General features: G+C 50.3%; 4 protein-coding genes across 4 annotated transcripts; 1 reads left to right on the forward strand and 3 right to left on the reverse strand.

Moving 5' to 3' along the window:
* Window positions 1-394: 394 nt before the first annotated feature.
* BO85DRAFT_454029 (uncharacterized protein) lies at window positions 395-844 on the forward strand. The gene is made up of 2 exons (XM_025661184.1): window positions 395-707; window positions 768-844. Exon 1 carries the CDS (start codon window positions 495-497, stop codon window positions 690-692), a length of 198 nt encoding a protein of 65 aa, XP_025510242.1. The 5' UTR covers window positions 395-494; the 3' UTR covers window positions 693-707; window positions 768-844.
* Window positions 845-5092: 4248 nt separating this feature from the next.
* On the reverse strand, window positions 5093-5405 carry BO85DRAFT_202228 (uncharacterized protein). Its single transcript, XM_025654548.1, has one exon. The coding sequence runs from the start codon at window positions 5299-5301 to the stop codon at window positions 5140-5142; it is 162 nt and encodes a 53-aa protein (XP_025510243.1). The 5' UTR covers window positions 5302-5405; the 3' UTR covers window positions 5093-5139.
* Window positions 5406-7228: 1823 nt separating this feature from the next.
* Window positions 7229-10218, reverse strand: BO85DRAFT_454031 (putative importin beta-2 subunit). Its single transcript, XM_025661185.1, has one exon. The coding sequence runs from the start codon at window positions 9950-9952 to the stop codon at window positions 7307-7309; it is 2646 nt and encodes an 881-aa protein (XP_025510244.1). The 5' UTR covers window positions 9953-10218; the 3' UTR covers window positions 7229-7306.
* A 1495-nt stretch (window positions 10219-11713) lies between these two features.
* Window positions 11714-15407, reverse strand: BO85DRAFT_407969 (SacI domain protein). The gene is made up of 3 exons (XM_025657382.1): window positions 14931-15407; window positions 14063-14793; window positions 11714-14007 (listed from the first exon to the last, which is right to left on the reverse strand). The coding sequence occupies exons 1-3, from the start codon at window positions 15139-15141 to the stop codon at window positions 12103-12105; spliced, it is 2847 nt and encodes a 948-aa protein (XP_025510245.1). The 5' UTR covers window positions 15142-15407; the 3' UTR covers window positions 11714-12102.
* Window positions 15408-15561: the final 154 nt, after the last annotated feature.

Raw genomic sequence — 15561 nt, forward strand, 5'->3', positions numbered from 1 at the left:
CAAACGAACAACATAGATTGGTAAGTTAGTAGAGTAACCCCGGGGGTTGTCTAGAGTCCAGATAGTCTGGACAGGGTCTGCGGAATCCTCACCCAAACTCTGGCGGGATACAAGTGTGGTTCCGAAGCGCTCTACCTTTCCGATTTCCATTCTTGATATTGGTGGAGAGCGCTTCCCCATACCAAGCCAGCGGCGTCTGCTTGTTCTATGGTTCCTCCCCTATTTAGACTTGGGCCGGAGGAACTTACACACACAGACACTGTGTCTTTTTTGGCTGGGCTTAGATCACATTGTTGGTTCACCATTGGGCTGTGCTTTCGATTTAAAAAATGAAAATAGAAATAAAAGCAAATGACACACGGTTGGACAGACAGCCTGTCACTTGCTGCGGAGTTGGTCCGTCTATCATCATACAGATCGGCTGCAAGTACCTTCCACTAAGAGCTGTACTTTTCTTGGATCAAAGGCGGCCGGCCGGTCAGGCTTTCTTCGTCATGGGGACCACTCTGGGAGATGGAAATCACCAGTGGGCAATAAGATCTGTAGGCAACATCACTGTGGCCTGGTCTAGTACCTACATCTCCGCCCTCCTCTTTGGTACCTACGTAGCCCGTCCCCTTCTTTTGGTTTCTTTTTCCTCTCGCTACCTCTGCCTGACTGACGGACAGATCATCCCCGCGGGACTGCAATAAGCCTAATCAGACCCGCTCGAACTGTGTCAGCCGCCGTCTTTCTTTCTTTTCCTCTGTTCACGTTGGCTGACGTACCGGTAAGGATGCTAATCGGAGAACCATCGAATAAGGTGATCGATGGACCACAGATCCTACCACATTGGGCCATCCAGGATGATCGTTATAGTAGTGACTAAAGCTAAGTCGTCCGCCCGTGCTGGGATCGCTGCCACGATTATAAACGGAACGACACTTGACTTGCTCGGGTCTAAACTTCGACAAATAGCCATGCCGCTGATGATGCGGATTGCAATGCCAGGGTCATCCTCCCTCTCCATCGGAAACACCAAGAAATGACCAGGGTCTGTGAGTTTTGACGGGCAGTTGTCACTAGCAGTTAGTTAGTCGTCTGCCATAAGCGATGCATCGCTGATTGGGCAGCCCGTAAATTCTATCCCCCTTATTCATACCAATTAGGGGGGCGTTGTTGCTTTTTCCTGGCTCGTCATCCCATCTCACCCCCCATTATCTTCTCTTCTCCTCTTCTGCATTTATCAAAGTACTTGGCTACTTAACTTAGCCTCTCGTGGAGATGTCAACTTTCGTCAAAGTGTGCCCCCGACGCCAAGACAGGTAAAGTACTGAGCAACTTAACTAGTCGTCGCTTGCACTTGACACATATACACACCGAATGGTTTGCCTTGCAGGGCGATCTGAGCGCACCGTTCATGGTGCCTGAAAAGGTGACCCAACAACCCCTCCTTTCTCCCCGTTCGCTCTCTGGAGGGGGTGACCGGCCGTAAAAAATAACAGATTACCTAAAGTACTCTTCACAGCCAGGTCACAACCTTAATGTGCGCTAGGGTGGAGGCACCGGTCGCTAGTAGATTCCCTGTGGCCCTCTGATGGCTGTTGGGACTTGGGGGATAATTTCCCCTTGCTAGGGTGGTGGGTATTCGATAACTGCGGCGGGTCACCACCCTGTCGCGGTTACCTTGATCTGAATAGGCACCGCAGAAGACCCATGATTCAAGCGCGCTGGGCTCCGTAGATAGTCACAGTTTCATCATGTTCCAAGGATCGTTAATGAGCCAATGTGTAGTGACTATGGGACCGTCTGCGGAGGATGCGATCTTTCACAAGCTCGCTCGCTCCTATCCATACCTTACGGGCGCACACTTACTTACACTTAGGACGTCATCAGCAGGACTCTCTGGATCTGGCCATGACAGCCGACCAAAGCGCAGACGAAATCCCAATCTGCAGGATTCATTTCGGTGATTGGCCGCGCAGGGGACTGTGCCCAGGGGTTGCTAGTCAGCCATCCTGCTCTTTTGCCGAGCAAGACCCTGTGTAACGGTGCAGACAAGCCATGCAGCATGCGACCCGCGGGACAAGGGGGGGTAGACAATAAGTACAACCTTCAGAAAACCTGCAGAGAGATACCTTCTTCGGTTCATCAGTTGGCATCGAGGCGATGACAAACCCAAGTCACCGGCCAAGACCCCAAGACCCCGACTCAACCTTTGCCCTGCTGGAAGGCGTCCATCATCCTTAGTCTTGGGTTCTGGTGCTGCTCGGTAGGTTTAGTCTAGTCCCCGCCGAACTAAAGTTTGGGATCGAGGCTGTAAAGCAACAGCCCTCACCCTCTACTACTTGGATACTGTGTAAATGACATGTTGTAATGGACAGTTCGGGGCGCATTTTCAACCCAGGATTGCCAACGTAATGACTGGCAGGACCTTCCATGGGGCATGGAAGATGAGCCTCGCGAGAGGATCCTAGTAGCTTAGGCCTTCTCTTCGTAGAAAATCTGACCTTCCATTGCATCAAGTGGGGCGACTGGAGTTACAGGAGAGACCGGGCGGTCGATTATGATAGACGCGCGATCCACCGCGAGGATGAAGGCGCAGTGGACGGACGTGGCATGGCGCCTTACCTCAGCCGATATGTGAGTACGTAGTGGGTTAGATATCTGTAACGCGGACAGATCGTCTGCTTCTAAACGCACTCCATGCACAGGCGAAGTCTTCTGTATGACAGACCTAGTCCACATGCACAGTCTGGATAAGACGATACGGAGGTAACACGGTTTCAGCCTCGACGGACGGAAGCCAATGTGATCTTGCAAGTGTCGGTTCCCAATCGGCCGGATGAAACAGCGTCAGCTGTCATACCTCATGGCCAGGCAGACTCTCGGTGATTCCTGCCATTCTATTCCTTTCTTTTCTTTCATCAGACGGGAACTCTAGCAGGGCTGGACTGCAAGCGATTGATGATTAGTCGTGGTTTAGTCTAGTGGTAGTAAGTAAGTGATCTGGCCCGTTACGGAACGGTCGAGCGGAATAGATAAAAAAGAAAATAGAGAATAGGGAAAATAATAAATAAATAAATAAAATAATTCCGTTTAAAGAATAATCAACGATCAGAAAAGAGACAACAAAGAACGGCGGCGATACCGGTCTGAAGGGTAAAGTTAAACTAGAATAAAGCTAAAGGGAAATCTCCACGACCAGCATTGTTAGCGTGTTGATTGGAGCCAGGATTCGAGAAGGCGCTGCTGGATAAAGCTGGTCAGAAGCCAGAAGAACTCCGTTATTTAGTTCGCCCACGCTTGGACATTCACAGTTTAGTGGGGAGGGACCAACAATCTGGTCCGACCACACAACCACCGTCATCCACCGGACCCATCGAAACTCTGAAGATGACCCAAAGGACTAAAAGCAGAGCCAGGGTTGACGGTGCCAAACCATCCGGGGCTGCGGGCCGGGTCCACGGTCACGGGGAGGCTGAGACTGTAAAGAAAAAAAGAGTGGGAAAAGGTCTGAGGCCGAAACCTTGTTGGGGGAGGAGCAGCAAAGAATCCACCAGTCAATTTCTCTTGATAGTCGGTCTTCTCTCGGGTCGGTCTCAACTAAGCTAAAATCTAGTCTAGAGCCCGCCTGACAGCGGAAAAAGGGCTCGACCTGCATCAGCCATGGAGGGATGAGAATGGAAGGGGGGTGAGGGAAGGGGGCTGGATGGTTGCATGCATCGTTGCACAAAGCCTCATTGCCACGTTTTCGTCCCGGAGATCGCGACAAAGTTCCCAAGATCCCGAAGAAATCGAGCATATGCCATGTGATGATGGAGGAGGGGGGGGGGGGGGAGTGTAGGGATGATGCACTTACATCCCTGTCGGAGGGAGAAGCGAAGGGGATGAGATTTGTTGTTTGTAGATTATTTCTTAGCTAGTGAGTACACTACTCGTAGATTAATACCAAGAGCGGACTGGGAAGGAGCAGCTGGACCCTTCTCGGCCGTCAAAATTAAATTTGAAGCGATCTTCAGGAAGGCGTCCATGGTTCGTTGGGACGATGCTCCCAAGTTCAACTAGCTCTCCAGCAAGATAGAGATGGACAGATAGAATTAGATAATAGATCGCGACCGACTGCCGCACCAGACTAGGAGTAAACATCCGTCAGTACACAGTATACTCCATACCTCCTCCGTACTCGGTGTACTGTGTAAGTACCTCGAAGAGTAGTCGCTTGATACTGATTGATTGGATCCATCAGTCTAAAGTACCCTTGATCACGGGGTCAACGAGGTTACTCAAGACTAGCCCAGGTAGCGGTAGCACAGCCAGTTAGACCCAGTCAGGCAACTGTCGGTCGGAGCAAGCCGATCCCAGATCCCGACCAGCCAATGACGCAGACATAACCATTCTCCGCATCAGTTTGGATGGCGACCAGAACAGGGAAGTAGTGGGCCAGTCACAGACAGGCGCTGGGCTCGGCAGATCCGCCGTCTTCTTTTTCTTCTCACTTCTCAGTCAGTTTTCAATCTCGCCAGATACAACCGCATCTGGTTAGTGCGGGAGGAGTCCAGAGGTGTTTCCCACTAACCCGGAATAGGGATCTGCCAACTCTAAGACAAAAAATACAAATCGAATAATACACATCTGATTAAAAAAGCAAGAAAGAAAAAGATGGGATGATGTTCACTCACCATCATCCATCAACATAAGCAGAAAAAGGAATTCAAGGCGACCAACCTACTAACTACTACTACTACCCACCTAACTAACTGCTACTAAATAACTGCCACAACCCAAAACTAGCCCCCAACTTCACACGCGGCCCAGGATCAACCATGTCAGAACCCAATAACTCGTCCAGTTTCCCTCGTGGCCAGCCTGAAGGATCGATCACCCACCAGTAATGATTTTATTATTCTTCTCTCGCTCGGTATCACCATCAATTCCAGCCCCAGGATCCAGCCCGTCGGGCGCGCCTATGGAAGTTAATCAAATGGGTACACAGGGGGAAAAACAAAAACAAAAACAAAAACAAAAAGTTGGCCACACAGCCTCATTGACCTTGGTTTACTAAGTCGAAGACTAAGTCTAGTATGGATATGACTGGGAAACCCCATCCAATTCCACGATGAATTAGCCGACAGACCACACCCAGTACGGAGGACACAGTTATCTACCGTAGTAAACAGTGAGAGTGAGAGAGAGTGAGAAAGAGAGAGATAGAAGTCTCGGCGCAATGGCCAATCTCCGAAAGAGAAAATAAAAAACCTGCTCAACTAAAATACCACCACCACCAGCAGTAAGTAAGTAGTTTTTTAGCGGCCGAAACATTTTCGCCTTCGCCGAAGATACCCTGATTGGGTAGGAGTCATACTTGAGTCAATTACTGACTACCTTACTGACTCCTACTAACTCTAGGATTGCGTACGTACATGGATGAGAAATGAATGATTACCTGTGTCTTATCAATCATACCTAGACTAGATAGATACTTGATTAGTCTACTACGACTACAGCGATGATTCAATACTCTACAGAGAGGCAAATCCATCAATTCTAGAGTAAGCCGCCATACCGCCATCCATGATGCCATCTCACTACCTCACTACTTACTAATCACTAGTACTATCCTACCTAGTGCCTAGTCACCAAACTAACAAAATATCCCCCTGCTCACCACCTGCATGGAACCTTCCACAGAAGAAGAAGAAGAATCCCCAAGCAAACACACCTACCGCCCTTCCTTACTCCGTACATAGTGCTTACTTCTTACTGTAAGTACTCAGAGAGAATAAGTAATCGCTTAGAATGGATTATCAATCAATACTCTCCCCCAACTATTAAACAAGGATTAATCTGTCATGTCGTACACATCCATCCATCCATTTATCCTATAGACCCTATCGGAGATGCCGATATGCGTTTCTTTCATGATTACTATCTTGATGACGATGATGATGATGGTGGTGGTGGTGGCCTTACCCAAACCCTACCTGTACTTCCTATAAGTGAGAGAGAGTGTGCTGTGCTATGCTGTGCTGTGCTAGAAATGACCTGTCCCAAACCGACTGGGATACTAATTAGTTAGTAGTATGTATGCTGCAACGCTAGAACCTCCAGGGCACCCCTGCTGCTTGCTGGCTTGCCCGGGATTGCAGGGATTAAAAGGAAAGAAAAAAATAATTGACCAGGGTTGATTGTTGTGTGTGTGTTCGGATCCGAAGGGTCGGAGATAGCTTTTGACTACTCCGTAGTATTTTATCACTAGTGAGTATGGCTAGTGATTTAGTACTACGTAGGTGATTAAAGGGGAAGTGGGATTGGGTAGTAGGGGTATAGACTGGATGAAGAATAGTGTATGTATAACTTCATACATACTACTATTTTGTGCTCCATGGTACTTAGGTTCAGTTACTTACTATTCTTTGTGCAAGACACTGTCATGTGGATCGGATCAGAACTGAACTTGCAGTTGGCTGGCTGGTTGATGCATCACTTTGTCAATGGCATCTGTTTGTCGATCATGATGTCAAAACTCAAATTCATATACATCATTCGTATAGAATATATAGACTATATCCCCCCCCCCCTCCCTTCCATCGTAATTTGCAGATAAAAGAAACTTCACATCATCATCAGGGTTAAAAAAGAGAACGCCAACGGTTGCGAAGCAAACAGCAGGTGTCGGCCGACTATCCCCTGCGTGCATCATAAGGCTATCTAATATACTAATCTACTGGTCTATCTAATAACATAAAGAAAAAAAAAGAAGAATAAAAAAAAGGTACAGGATCGATAGGCATGTCTCATTGTTCATTTCCCCCCTTGCCATTTTCTTCTTCCTGGTTATATAGTCCCGAGCTATACTATCCCAGGGTTTCATGTCCATCCGCTTTTTGCTCTTTTCGGTTTGTCCCTTTTTTTATTTTGATTGCCCACGGTCCAGCCAGCCCATTAGCCCTCTCTCTATGCAGACCCCGACACGGCGATCCACGCACAGTCGATTGAAACAGATTCCAAACACGCCACATCAAGGCTTAATCATCAGACGGTGTGCATACTCCCTCCGCCCGGAGAAAGGTCCATGATTCCGGAGAAGCCAACCACTGAGCCAGGTGCCGGCGTGGGAGAAGGAAAAGGAAATGCAATTTTATGCGCCTTTCGCCATGAAATTTTGCGTTCAAACGAAACATTAACATGACAAACATATAGATCTAAATCTGGTATACAGAACGAAGCTTCTGAGCAACATGGGCCGGAAGTTGCGACAGGAATGAATCGAAGTTGGGTATCATATTTTTATATCCCTGCAACACCTGCATCATCATTGAGTCAGTTACACAGATTGAAAAGTATGGGGGAAAAGGCTACAAACCTGCTGGAACGAGGTCTGAATGTCACGGTAGTCCTCCTGGTTCATCGATTTGGTGGGGAAGGCAGCGATGGCCTGGAAGTAGTCCCCAAGGCAAGACTCCATGGCTGCGGGGTTCTTCATCACCACCTGGTTGAATCCAAGGAAAGCGGAAGCCTTCTCACGGGTGAACTCGATCTTATTCATTGACTTTAGGAAGACTCCAGCGAATTCGTTCAGACGAGCTGCAAGTTGATCAGAGCAGCAGATACCAAGCCGGCCCAGGGCCATCGCGGCATTCTCGTTCACTGAGTCGATGATCTCCTCGTTGTTAATGATGATGAAGAGCCCCTGGTACAGCTTCTCCATATACGGAGACAGCGCGGCTTTCTCGTTAACGGCGATCTCTCCGCACGACCAGCAGGCATTGTTGAGAACGCTGAATCCAGTGTGACGATCATCATCCCGGATCTGATCCAGATCCAGTTGCTTGATCAGAGTGGGCATAATGTTAGGAATGAAAGATTCGAGTTGAGGGAAGATGTTGATCGCACAGTCACCCAGCAGAGCATACGACGACTGACGGACTTCATAGTTCGGATCTTCCATACAGAAGCAAAGCAGGTCAAAGAACCGGGGCTGGGAGTTGGCGACCAACTCGCCGCTCTTCTGCGGATCAATCGCCTGGATGATCGCGCTCAGAAGGTCCAGACTCGTCACCAGGAAGTCCTTGTCAGGCTCATCAATGGCCTGGTTGTTAACGGACGCCATGTACTCCTGCAGGTTCTCATAGATGATCTTGATGCACCGCTGGAAGAGGGGAGTGGCGAAGGGAGAAAAGGCGTCGCCATAGGCTGCCGCAATATATCCGAGACACTCCAGGAGCGGGAACAGCTCCCGAGACTGATCCGAGACCTTGTTGTAGCGATCAATGAGAGCAGGCATCAGGATATCAACTAGTTGAGGCTTCGCCAGCTCTCCCATGACGCACTCGGCCAAAGTCTGAACACAGTCATACAAGATGTACATGTTGCGGTCCTTGTACCTTCCGAAGCACTGCACAAACTGTCGAAGGATGGGCTCGCAGTAGGGGATCAAGTTCGCGTCCGACTTCTCCTCCAAGCTTGCAAAGGCAGAAGCAGCCGCCTCTTGAACCTTCTTGTTGCCGTCCAGCATCCTGCGCAGAATACCCTCCATCATGGGCTCAAAGAAGCGCGCTCTCTCCGACGGGTCGCCCAAGTGCGACGCCCATTCGGAGTACCGGCCGAGGCACCAGCAGGTGATCTGTCGCACAACAGGTTGAGCGTCGTTGAGCAGGGAGATGAGATAGGGAACGAGCTCGGGGAGATGAGGCGTGACGGCATCCATACAACCATCTGCAACAGCACCAAGAGTCAAGACAGCAGCTTCGCGATGAGGCCACTGCTCGTGACGGAGGGTCTCCTTCAGGTAGGGCAGAATGATTTCGAAGATCGGGTCGTGATAGACGTTCGAGAAGACATCCAACGCGGCGGCGGAGCACTTTCGGAGCGTCCATTCGTCCTCGGGGTCATCTCCGAATTCGGAATCCTCGATCTCGCCTTCGCTCAGATCGTCATCGTCTTCCTCTTCGGGAGCTGCGTTTCCGTTCGCTTGACCAGACTTGGACATATCCAGTTTGCCGCTCTTGGACTTGGCGAACTGCGGCTTGAGGTCTTCCTGGCGGTCTTCGTCCTCGGCATCGTCTCCTTCGCCCGTCAACCGAATGGCTTCATCCTCGTCATAAACCATGCTCTGGAGCAAGACCGGGACGATCTTGGGCATGTGGGGAGCCAAGGGCTGCTGGAGTTTGATCTGCTCGCCCGCGACAAGCCAGAACTCAGCGGCGTCAAGCGCAAGCTCCGGGTCCTCCTGGTTGTGTTGTTGCATGATGATGTAGTTGACCAATCCTTCCATGTGGGGGATGAGCTTCTCGGGGGAGAAGTCCACCAGCTGCGCGAAAGTCTGACAAACTGTGCGACGAACATCGGTACTCGAATCATTGGCGAGCTGGAACAATTGCGACAAAAACAGATCCATTGAAGCAATGAGGGCCTTGGGTCTGTGCGGGAGGAAGACATGGATGGTGCCGAGGGCCATTGAGCGGACCTTGGAGCTCTGGTTGGAGGTAAATTCGAGCAACTTGGGAATGATGACGTCGAGAGGGCATTGTCCTTGGTAGTCCCGGTCGAGGATCTTGCGATTGTCTTCGCACACCTTGGAGAGAGCCGACATGGCAGCCTCCTGGGCCATGGGCGGGATGTCACCGGAGCTATTTTCGACGAGGGTCAGCAGCTCCTGCAGCACATCAGGCCAGGCTAATAGCCCCGCCTGTTGCACCAATTCTGTGATGATTGTTCCGGCCGACTTCCGCACGTGAGGGTTCTCGTCGCGCAATCCGAGCAGGGTGGCCGATCGGATATAGGTCAAGCAGGGTTGGGGGATCGTATTGTAGGCAACGTGAATTTTGGTCTTCAGGTTCATCGCAGCCGCGAAACGGACCATATCGTAGGTTTGGCTATCCATTCCCAGCACCGGAGAAGCCTGCGGGGTGCTGAAGAGGTAGGTGATGTAGTTGACATAGTCCGGCGACGAGGTTGCTTGTACTAGCATCTATCAGAAGACAGAAGACGGAGAAGAGCTTCGGTCAGCCAAATTTTTACTTTTCGAAGCGAAAGATAGGTCCTAGAACAAAGCTAAACAGAAGAGGGGGTAGAGCCGGCGCTCTTGCAGCGACCGCGAAGCTCCCAGAATCATCATTCTGTTGAGGTGGTCGAGGGGAGGGGAATCATAAAAAAAACTCAAAGTAGGGAAATAAAGCGGAGCAAGAGAGGGGAGAAAAGCGACAGCAAGGACACACCTGTTCGGCCTGTTTTTGGAGGGGGCGATCATAAGGATTAAGGGAATCCTTGAGGCAGCAAGCCAGCTGCCTCAATGGATCGTCCTGCGGTTGCCATTCCATGATGTCGCAAAGGTGGAAGGCAGAGGAGGGAGGGGGGAGCAATTGCGGGTAGAAGGACGAGGGAGAGGAAGAGACAGAGGCAGAGAGAGGGAGAGACCGAGAGTGGAAGGGGACGTTGTGTAGCCCAAAGAAACCCCGCCGTGAACTTGTGGGAAGCGGCTCCAGCCCCTTCTTCCCCGGAAAGGCTAAGAGAGAAAAAAAAAATTTGGAAGACAAGGAAAGTAAGTAAAATAAATTATATAAAAAAGATATTATCTGATAGAATTAATAAAGGATTTTGTTTTAAAAAAAAAAAAAAAAAAAAAAAAAGGAAAAAGGAAAAAGAAAAAGAACAATCCGATGTTCACAATAGAAGAAGCGCAATTCAAGCGCACAAAATATTCCCAAGTGGACCAAAGTAGTCGCAATGGAGGCAGAAGGCTGTCCGGTGACGACAAGAGAAAATTCCCCTGGCTGGCGGAGAGAGACTGACTGAGAGAGACTGAGAGAGAGAGGGAGGGAGAGGGAGAGAGAGGCAGAGGCAGAGGCAGAGAGGCAAAGGAGAACAATCCTACGTACTTAGCAACCACCACCACCAAAATGCTACCAAAGTTCTGAGTGGTTGTGGCACTAAGTAGTGGTCCTCCTGGCACTGGTTCTTTACATGGAAGAGGCCGTGCACCCGGAGATACTTCCTTGGGTTGTAGCAGTACTTCCAAGCACCTTACTTACGTAGAGAAAAAATTTGGCTGGCTGGTTAATAAAGAAAGGAAAAAGGATTCAGGCTATATGTATTTGCAGGAAAGATGAAGTCATCTAGTATTCTATCCCAGTACCTCTGTACCCAGCCAGAGGGATGAAGTCTAGCTGATAATCCAGTTGGGACGATGCGATGGGCAGGAATACATCCATGGAAGAAGGAATGTACATGTTCATGTTCATCACTGGTATCGTCACTGGGTGACACCCTCTATCTTTCAGAGGTCTGGTGGCCGCGGTAACCAGCGAAACGGTAATAAACATGCCACCGCCAGGCAGAGGAAGGCAACCAACTGCCCGGTATGGTAATCAGCGACTATGACTGATACACTTTGTTTCCCCCAGTTACCTTCTGATACATACCTCTTTTACCTTCGGACACAGCCCAGCGAGGGGCAGCAGACATATCCCAATAAACAGAAGAAAATACAATAGTATTCATATTTGATACAAACCTGAAGATTCCCTACTATAAACATCCGATTTTTAGTACCTATCTCCATGCTAACCCTATAATGCATCTAGTCCCCCCAAGGTGTATCTATCTCCCTCATACCAAGGATACCTACCTCCCTAATACTTTCCATGCATGGATGCTAGTGAGTGTCCAAATCGGTAACTTATCATTTTCCCCCCACCCACACTCACACCCACATCCCCCCCCCCCTAGTCTTCCAGTTCCAGCAGTACGTATGTATCATGAGACCCGGTCGGCGGAGGCCATCACGATGCCAGAAATGACCTGTCAGAGAGAGAACTCCGATCCCATCGTGCACACCTCCCACGAGGGATCCCTTCAGAGCTAGCTTACGTACGTATCTCAGAAAATAGTTCCGTCCGCCCTGATCGCGTGCATAGAGTGGAGCGGTGATTTATTTAACCCTGAAAGTTGATTAGTATGGAGGAGTAGGTAGTTGGTGATACTGATGTATGTATTCCAACAATGAATGGATTTATCATTTCCAACTTTCCGAAAGTTATGAACATCATTAATACTATGCTCTTGTGGAGAACGTCACCTGATTTATTAAAGAAATGACCGAAACCTTTACCACCCCCCAGTCTACGCCCACACCAGTTTCTTAATGTCGTAGACCAAATGCTCCAAATATCCTGTCCGCTTCTTTGCCTCTTCGACCGATATAATGTCTGACGACTCGATAATGGAACTCTGTGTTCCGTCATCATCATGTCGTGTCTTGCCTGCTCTCATGGCCCGCTCGATCTCCTCGCAGATACTGCGCACCCAATCCGGCTGTCTCACTGTCGCCCCCGTCGAGTTCTGCGGAAGCGCCTTGAACGCGATGAGTCGGGTGGTCGAGCGGGGGCTCCCCTTGAACCACGCATACATGTTCCATTCGGTGCTGGGGCGCGCATTGCTGTCGAGGGTTTGCGAGGTAACCTGGCTCTGGAGGGAGCGGGTGTTGACCCGCAGCGCGTTCTCATCGCCAGCAAGATACTCAATCACTAACCCCACGTTGTTCTGCTCGTCGGCCTGGGCCTCGGTCAAGACCGACGTGATGTAGGTGCCATAGTTGATCCGGGTCACGGAATGCAGGTCTATGCGTTCATACGATAGCACCTTGTCGACGTTCCAGTCGAAGCGACAGCTGTAAATAGCTGCGTCTGTGAGTAGAAGCACCGCTTCCTCGAACGGCATGGTCCTCAAAGTATTCGGCTGCCGGGGGGTTAACATAGTCCATCCACCCAGGAACTCTTCGGACTGGTCGCTAATAACAATCTTGCAACTGGTGTCGATCGCATTCTGCCGGAGCTTCTGAACTGAGATTCCTGGGTCCGTAGTCTGCATCTCTACCGCAAATTCCTGGAAGGCCTGGGTAGAAACATTGCCCAACAGATAGTCAATGCACGCCTGCGAGAAGTAGTCGTTGACAATGTTGTTGTAATAACGGGAGAGTGTCAGACCAAAGTCATTTAGTGCTCCTCGATAATTCCGTTTCCGGGTCCTAGTGTAGTCACCCTTCAGGGCAGCTGTCGAGGAGTATTGCTTCGAGATAGCATCTCCGTTATCTGCCCATATAGTATTGAACCACCGAGTAGATGAATCACGGCCAAGATCAATGTTGATGCCCTCGCGCTTCAATTCACGCTCTAGAGCCCATTGGCCAAAGGCGCATTGCGCGACCCCAGTGCGGTCTAGACAGTCCATGCAATTCGTGCGCACAATACCCTTTTGCGACTGGAGGACAGTGTCGTTGCGGATAACAGTATCACCAAACTCGCTCAAAGTATCCTCCAGTTGCTTCACCAGGCGGCTCACATTCTCGAATTTCATACCGCGACACTCGTGGTGGAAGTCAAACCACTCCAGTGCAAGCGGCACACCATCTATACCACCTGACTCATTCAAAGCCTTTGCAAACTTCTCATATTGCTCTCCGAGCTTTAACTCTCCGGCTTGCTTGTCGATAAGAGAGACTCCCTGGATCTTCCCGTATCTCCGACTTAGATTCCTGAAGTGTCGGTCAAAGGCGAGTTGGTTCGTTTCGGTAGAGTGGTGCAGTACAGGGACGGGCTTGAAAGCGTATGGCGACTGCGAAAAGTACAGTGGGATTGATCCACGGATTTGAAGGTACGAGTAAGCATTATGGGACGGATCCCAATCCGGGACGGAGAGAATCTGTTCTGTCTCCACAAAGTTGGCAGTATTCCCAAAGTCATCAACACCGCGACGTAGGTATCGTAGACCTGGGCGCTTAACAGATCGCCGCGAGATCAGGGTAAGTAGATAATCACGCTTCTTCTCGCTGGTTTGAACAGCTTCTGCCTCTTGTTTGTCACCCAGTATGCGTCCTTCCTTGAGCTCCTCGTCCGGCTTTTCCGTGTCTGAGGATGCAGCCTCAACGGTGAACTCTCGCTGGCCAACAAAACCTTGCATCAACGGAAGGACATAGTTGTGGGCATCAGCTGCGATAAAGGGAGACATCAGATGCCGGTTCCAAAAGTACTGAAGACGAGAATTAGCACGTGCATACTGTCCGTCACAAAGGAAAGGCTAATACCAGTTCATCAACGATCTTGTGCGACGGCAGATGAGTTTTGAGAGACGACTCTTCCTGCGTCCCGAACTGTCTGGTGAGATCGTAATCATATGCAAAGAAGAAATTCTGGGAAGAAAAGATCATCTTGGTATAACGTAGCAACTTCGGAAGCAACTCCACGGTTGGATCGGAGGGAAACGGCTCTCCAAGTGTTTTAGGCGTTGCATCATGACTTTCTGAAACGGGGCTTGAACGTTCATCATTCACCTCAGAGGAGATGGTCTCCGGCTCCCCCTTGTCATCTTCCACGAGCGGCTCTGCAGAATTATGACCTACAGTACCAAGGCCGGGCAAACCAAGAGTTTTCCTTGAGAGCCAATTTGCAGCAAAGCGTCCGAATCGTACTCTCTTCCCAATCACATCTTCAGCGATGCTGCCGACACTGCGAGCCCGGGAATGAGTGACTTCCTGCTCCGGGGAAGCTGGCACCGTGCCAACTTCAGTGTCGCCGCCTTCAGTCTCGGTGTCCGATATCGTGCTACTGTCATCCGAGGCAGTCTCGCCCGGCCCACCTTCTCCATGAGACAGGCTCTCCTTTGCCTGAGAGATCGCGCGAATCGCCTCGGCTTGCGACGAGGTCGGGATTACCGCGACATCAGTCACAGAATAAATGGGCTTGCCCTGTATCTGAGCCACTTGTTGCCGCTGAGTGATAGAGATAAGGAAAGAATATGACGCAACGGATAGCAGCCCTTTTGAAAAGCGCGGTGGTCGTTAGCTATGGGTATCTCTGTAACTGATCGGGATATAAACCGCCGCCAACGCAAGATGGAAAATCCGGCGCAGAGAACAGCTACACTCATGTTCAAACAAGGAACGGGCTGCTTACCGACCAGGCCATACGCCTCTAAGCCGGAGTCTCTGTCCTCGTCCAGGTCCGAGGCCGGCGCGGGGAGCGACGAGACCTTGTTGGTCTTGTAGTCGATGCGGAAAGAGCTGGGCTCATTATTTCCAGAATGTCTCAATCCATTGCCGGAAGATTGAAGGATCAAGCCATCGACAGCGGCGATGATGACTAGCTTTCGCAGCAAGCCCGGCATGTCGCTTGAGCTTTCGCGGGGTTTGCGACGGTCGCGGTCAGTGGGGAAGCGCAAAGAGCTCCGAGGCAAGCGAAGCAGCAGTGGACGATGCGGTGCCTAAGCTGCTGCAGAGCCGAACATATCTTCTAGCCTGTCCATCCACACCATAGCTCGGCATATATCTTCAAAATAAGGAAAATTATGGCGTCCGCAGTGGGGAATTTGTAGAACAGGCCATCCGGCAAACGAAGGTCGGTAGATGCACTAGGCCAAGACTAATCCCAACGCCTGTCAGGACAACAAGGCAGAGAGAAGCCGACATCATCGATCTTCAAACCGCCAACCCCACTGGGCGGCCAAACCCAACCACAACCCAAGAACCTGCCCGATCGCGAGGGGTTTTCCATCGTCCCTTTACGTCACCTGCAGCCCCAGCCACTA

This window comes from Aspergillus piperis, assembly GCF_003184755.1.
Source record: "Aspergillus piperis CBS 112811 unplaced genomic scaffold BO85scaffold_32, whole genome shotgun sequence".
In the NCBI taxonomy this organism is placed as follows: Eukaryota; Fungi; Ascomycota; class Eurotiomycetes; order Eurotiales; family Aspergillaceae; genus Aspergillus; species Aspergillus piperis.